The sequence below is a fragment of the Crocodylus porosus genome, unplaced genomic scaffold, assembly GCF_001723895.1.
Source record: "Crocodylus porosus isolate Cpor-Errol unplaced genomic scaffold, CroPor_comp1, whole genome shotgun sequence".
Classification (NCBI taxonomy): domain Eukaryota; kingdom Metazoa; phylum Chordata; order Crocodylia; family Crocodylidae; genus Crocodylus; species Crocodylus porosus.
This window is the reverse complement of record NW_017728918.1, coordinates 88284347-88289620: the sequence shown is the minus strand read 5'-3', so window position 1 is coordinate 88289620 and position 5274 is coordinate 88284347. Positions and strand designations below refer to the sequence as shown.

Below are 5274 nucleotides of genomic sequence, written 5' to 3'. Positions count from 1 at the left end.
CTGGCTGGACTCATTTGAGTCCAGTTTTTCTCCCACCCAGGCGGGGGGTCAGACTTGAAGATCTACAAGGTCCCTTCCGACCCTTCTTCTATGATTCTATGGTTCTGTGAATGCCTGTACAAGGTCAATTTTTCTCAGAAAAATAAACCCGGGAGAGTTGACTGGATGCCTTGAATGCATGTATGCAGCCTAAATCTGCACCTAAAGTAGGCGCCCCCTTGCTGTCCCCTTTGCTACCCTCTACATATCAACAGTGGCTATCATCATCATGGTGCCAGAGAGCCTAGTCACAGACCAGGACCCCTCTTTACTAGATGCTGCAGAAACCTAGAACAAGAAGTCTGAACAAACTGGTTATAATATGCATAGATGCTACAGAAAGCTAAAACAGCCCTGGAAGATGAAGCCAAAAAGTGTTCTGCAAACACTTTTTCTCTATTAAAGGGACCTAGATCTTTACTCATACTTTAATTCAATTTCATTACTTTAAAAATATTATTAATTACATTTTAATTGGTGTTGAATTAGGTCCATCAGAGATTGTACCAGGAGTTAACATCAATAGCACACTAAAGTAGCTTAAACATTATAGGTACCTTTGTTTTACTTCTGCTGTAGTATAGTAAGCTTTAGACTGCCTTGTTTTTGAATTTGAAGTATACCCATTTGCAGCACTCTAATTAATCACTTAAAATAATTGAAAATAGTGTGTCCATAGGATGTTTAAAAACACTGATCTCTTGTTAGAGTTTTTGTAAAGCTATTAAATTAGGAATTCTTTAAAATTTGGGAAAATATGCAACGCTTGCAAAACACAAACCACTACCAGCATGTAGCTGTTACTTACTGTGCTGTAGTTTCTAATTACCTAATTATTTAGGCTTAACTGAGTTAAACCAACATAAACGTTAATGATTTCTAAAACATGTATGTGATCTGGCTTATCAATCAAAAACTGTTTAATCTTTGAGTAGCTAAAAGCAGTAGGACGGAACAGGAAAACAAAGAAAAGAACTGAAACCCTGGGTCAGTTGGCATCTCTTGTGCAAAGGAAATTTTAATTCAGAGATCAAACTGTAGTACAGAATATTTGGTGAGTTTAGTAATGGACAGTTTATTCCTACTAATGCTTATGTCTGATAATCAGAACATTTTTAATGGAAAAAATGCATATTTTTTTTTCAGACCTCAAGCGTATGTGGAACATATGGAGGGAACCTATTCTCTTTCTGCATTACCCTATAGTCAGATGTCTGAACTACTGAACAGAGCTGAGGAGCGTGTATTAGTCAGACCACATGAGCCACCTCCACCTCCACCAATGCATGGAGCAGGAGATGTGAAACCTGTACCCCCTTGTGTTAGGTAAGAAAGTTTCGAGCAACAGTTTAGGCAGTAACGTCATCACAATAAATGGATCTGCTCCTCCAAAAAGGTACAGGTCTCAGGACTTTGCTTTGGAGAATTATTATTATACTTGGTTTCAGCCTGTTTGGAGGAAAAAAGAGGGAATTTAGAGAGCAAAACACAAAAATAGATGTCATTTTTGTTAAATTACACAGCTGCTGTTTCTCTTTTAGTTTGTTTTTCTGCTGCTTTATGGCGTCTAAACGCCAGGTGGAATTTTTGGCCATCTAAATCATGCACTGTGACAATATTTTTCCTTTAACTTCAGGTCAGAGTCAGACTTTCTGGATTAATTTTTTACAAAGATCCTTTTTTATCTAGAATACAAGAGAGTATATCCAATAGTATTGTTACAGCAGCAAAATAGGTTAGTTGCTATACAAGAGAATATATTTATTTTGTGCAACATGAACTGAAATATCTCTCTTACATGGTTCATTTTTTCTTGTGTTAATTGATTGTTAAATTTGCCTACTTGGGTGTATTGTCTGATTAATTCCTCTCAAAACCTTTAAAAAATAACAGTTGTCTCATCATTAGGATTGAAAAGCTTACTGCACTAAACAGGACTGTCACTATGTAGTTATTGCCCTCTGTAAAATGCACATCAATGACATTGTACCAGGGGACCATAAATCCATATCATTCTCAACATTAGCTTTTATTATTCATTCTGTAAAAAAACAAAAAACAGAATCCAACCCTTTAGACAAAGGCAGTTGGTCAAAACTAACATTTTGTTCTATACATTGAATAAATATTCTGGATTTACATTTTGGTGTAGGGAAATCTCACACTGAGTATGAAAACTGAGGCAAAAATGAAGGTTTAAAATAAGAAAAACTCCATTATTAGTCTGACACATGCAGGCACAAAGTTGATGTATGTTTCACATATGGCAGTAAGTACTAGACTGACTGTTTAGATGGGTAATATGGTTTTATATAACTATAAGGGTCTTGAACTTGTCACAGTCAGTGCATAAAATTTTGTATAATCCTAAGTACTGATATTAACTACGCTTACACAGAAATAAGTCTCTATTTTTGCATGCTTTTTTCACTTTTTGGCTTTAATAACTTGTACTCCTGTTATGTATTTCAGCTCCACCACAAGTTTGATAGAAAACCGTCCTCAGTCACCAGCAACAGGCAGAACACCAGTATTTGTGAGCCCCACTCCCCCGCCTCCTCCTCCCCCCCCTCTTCCATCTGCTTTGTCAACTTCTTCATTAAGAGCTGCAATGACTTCCACCCCTCCCCCACCTGTGCCGCCGCCACCACCACCACCCCCCACAGCTGCTTTGCAAGCCCCAGCAGTGCCACCTCCACCAGCTCCTCTCCAGATTGCTCCTGGAGTCCTTCATCCAGCTCCTCCTCCAGTTGCACCTCCTCTAGCACAACCCTCTCCACCAGTCACCAGAGCTGCCCAAGTATGTGAAGCTGTACCTGTTCATCCAATTCCTCAGGGTGAAGTGCAAGGACTGCCTCCACCTCCACCACCCCCTCCATTACCTCCCCCTGGCATTCGGCCCTCATCACCTGTCACAGTTGCAGCTCTCTCTCACCCACCCCCTGTTCTGCACCCTCAGCCCACAACCATTGTCCCTGGCTCCCATGCCCCACTAATGCCTCCATCTCCACCATCCCAAGTAATTCCTGCTCCTGAACCTAAGCGCCACCCATCAACCCTCCCTGTTATCAGCGATGCTAGAAGCGTTCTGCTGGAAGCAATACGAAAAGGTAATGTTTGGCCATTAAAAGAAAAATAGATTATGGCCTTGGATATTTAGTAAAGCTAATGTAAGCTTAACAGACGGTACATGAAAAATGATTTCTGAAGGGAAATCTTGAAACTGAGGTTGCTGTGTATTCTGTATGATATGCAGATTGGCAACAAATATTTTCCAGCTCATAATTGTGCTTACCAGGCGTGTAAGTTAGAAAAGTGGTTCTTTATAAAAAGTTATTTTAAGAATATATATATATGCTTATAGCTGATCTCTGGTAATTTCTCTTCATTTTTACATTATGTGAACTTACCTAGTTTTGATACCTTTCCACCAAATTATGTGAAAAGCAAAAATGTTGGGAATATTTTTCAGATACAATTAGATAAGAGCAGAATGGATTGATTGGTGTATGAATTTTGATACTGGTTTTATGTAAGCTTCTCTCTCGCATGTTACTGCAATGCACTGCAATAAAATAACATTGTAAGCTTAACATTTAACAATGATTTTAAAAAGGCTTAAAGCAGCAAAGGCCTTACCTTGAGCTGTCCAATGCAAGTAGGGGAACAGTCCTGATCCCGCAAGGATTCCCAAACCATTGAAGTACAGAAATGAAAAGTTAAAGAGCTCAACCAATCTCAGGTCTGCCATGTATATAAAACCCAGGGGGGAAGTAAGTAGGAAACATGTATTTAAAAATCAAATTTACCTTTTTTAATGACAAGCACTAAAATTCTTTCATCAAAATCACACCATTCTTGTATGGCAGAATTAAATGGGTTTTTTAAAGCATCTGATACTGTTAGAGACAGGATGTATTATATGGATGTTAGATCTGAGCTGGTATGACAAATCCTGTCTTGAAATAAGTAAAATATACCTATCCGACAGGTAGTGCTCTCAGTCTTAGTTTGTTTTTGTTTATAGTGCATTTGAGAACGGAAGTGTGCAAATCGAATGCAACTAGATGAGAAAAACTAAATAATACATTTGTGACTTAATACACTTTAGGTATTCAGCTACGCAAAGTTGAAGAGCAGCGGGAGCAAGAAGCTAAACATGAGCGCATTGAGAACGATGTTGCCACTATATTATCTCGTCGTATTGCTGTGGAATACAGTGATTCAGAAGATGATTCAGAGTTTGATGAAGTGGATTGGTTGGAGTAACATGAATACTTCGGTATACACTACAAAGCCGAATGCTACTGTCCATTGTGGTGCTTGTTCCTTGAAAACGTTTGATGGTCATTTCTAGTGTTTTTTGTATTTTTTCTTTACACTACATAAATAATCCATGTTTTTCTACTTTTCAGTTTACAAGAACACTCCTAGTGCATCTTTGAGACTAAATGTTTTACAGTGGCTTTTCTTACACCTCTTTTTTTGGAAGAACACATTTTGTTCCAGTAGACCACTAAGTATTAAGCATGGGCAGCTGTTGGTAGAGTAGCAGTTTCAATTTTTTGGCATATCTTAACTGTGCACTTTGTGAATTTTAAGTTAATGAAGGCAACTGAGATTGAAATTCCAAGGGCAGCTGTATGTACTAATGAGCCTTATTTCATTTTTGATAATGTTTTTAAAAACATTAAATCTAGTTATCAAGATATCACTGCCTCAATGGCATCTGTACACTAAGAAGGTACATATGGTTAGCAGCACTGAACACAGGAAAGAAGAAAGGATCTTTGGGGATTTTATTATTGTTTTATTGTTGTTTTAAAATAATTATGCCTTATTTGAATGTTTAGAGGTTTCCCTCCCAGGTACATATTGTGTGGTACTATTTTGCCTGCATAAGAGTTTAAAATTTTTTTCCTTGTGAAATCTTCTGACTTAAACATGCTGTGTAACTTATGTAACTGTTACGAATAACAGTTTGATTTAATAAATGGTTCATTTTAAGTGTTCTTGGTTGTTGCTCTTTCAGTAAAGTCCCTTTTTTTCTGTTGGGAGTATAAAGGTAAGATTTTTCAGAAGTGCCTCCAGTAAACCTACGTGGCATGAGGCAGTCAGACTGAGATGTGCTATGCTAGCTTTGCATACTGAATCATAGAAAAGTAGGGCTAGTAGAGACTTCACAGGTTCATATAATCCAGCTCCCTGCTCAAAGCAGGATCATCCCTCAATAAA

At 37.9% G+C, this 5274-nt stretch overlaps 1 protein-coding gene across 1 annotated transcript in view; it reads left to right on the top strand.

The window, feature by feature from the left end:
• WASF1 (WAS protein family member 1) overlaps window positions 1-5051 on the top strand; it is a 56855-nt gene extending 51804 nt beyond the window's left edge. Inside the window, exons 6-8 of the mRNA XM_019537893.1 lie at window positions 1186-1365; window positions 2512-3149; window positions 4151-5051. Coding sequence (XP_019393438.1) covers window positions 1186-1365; window positions 2512-3149; window positions 4151-4308 — 976 coding nt within the window. The 3' untranslated portion in view covers window positions 4309-5051. The remainder of the gene's footprint in view (window positions 1-1185; window positions 1366-2511; window positions 3150-4150) is intronic.
• Window positions 5052-5274: the final 223 nt, after the last annotated feature.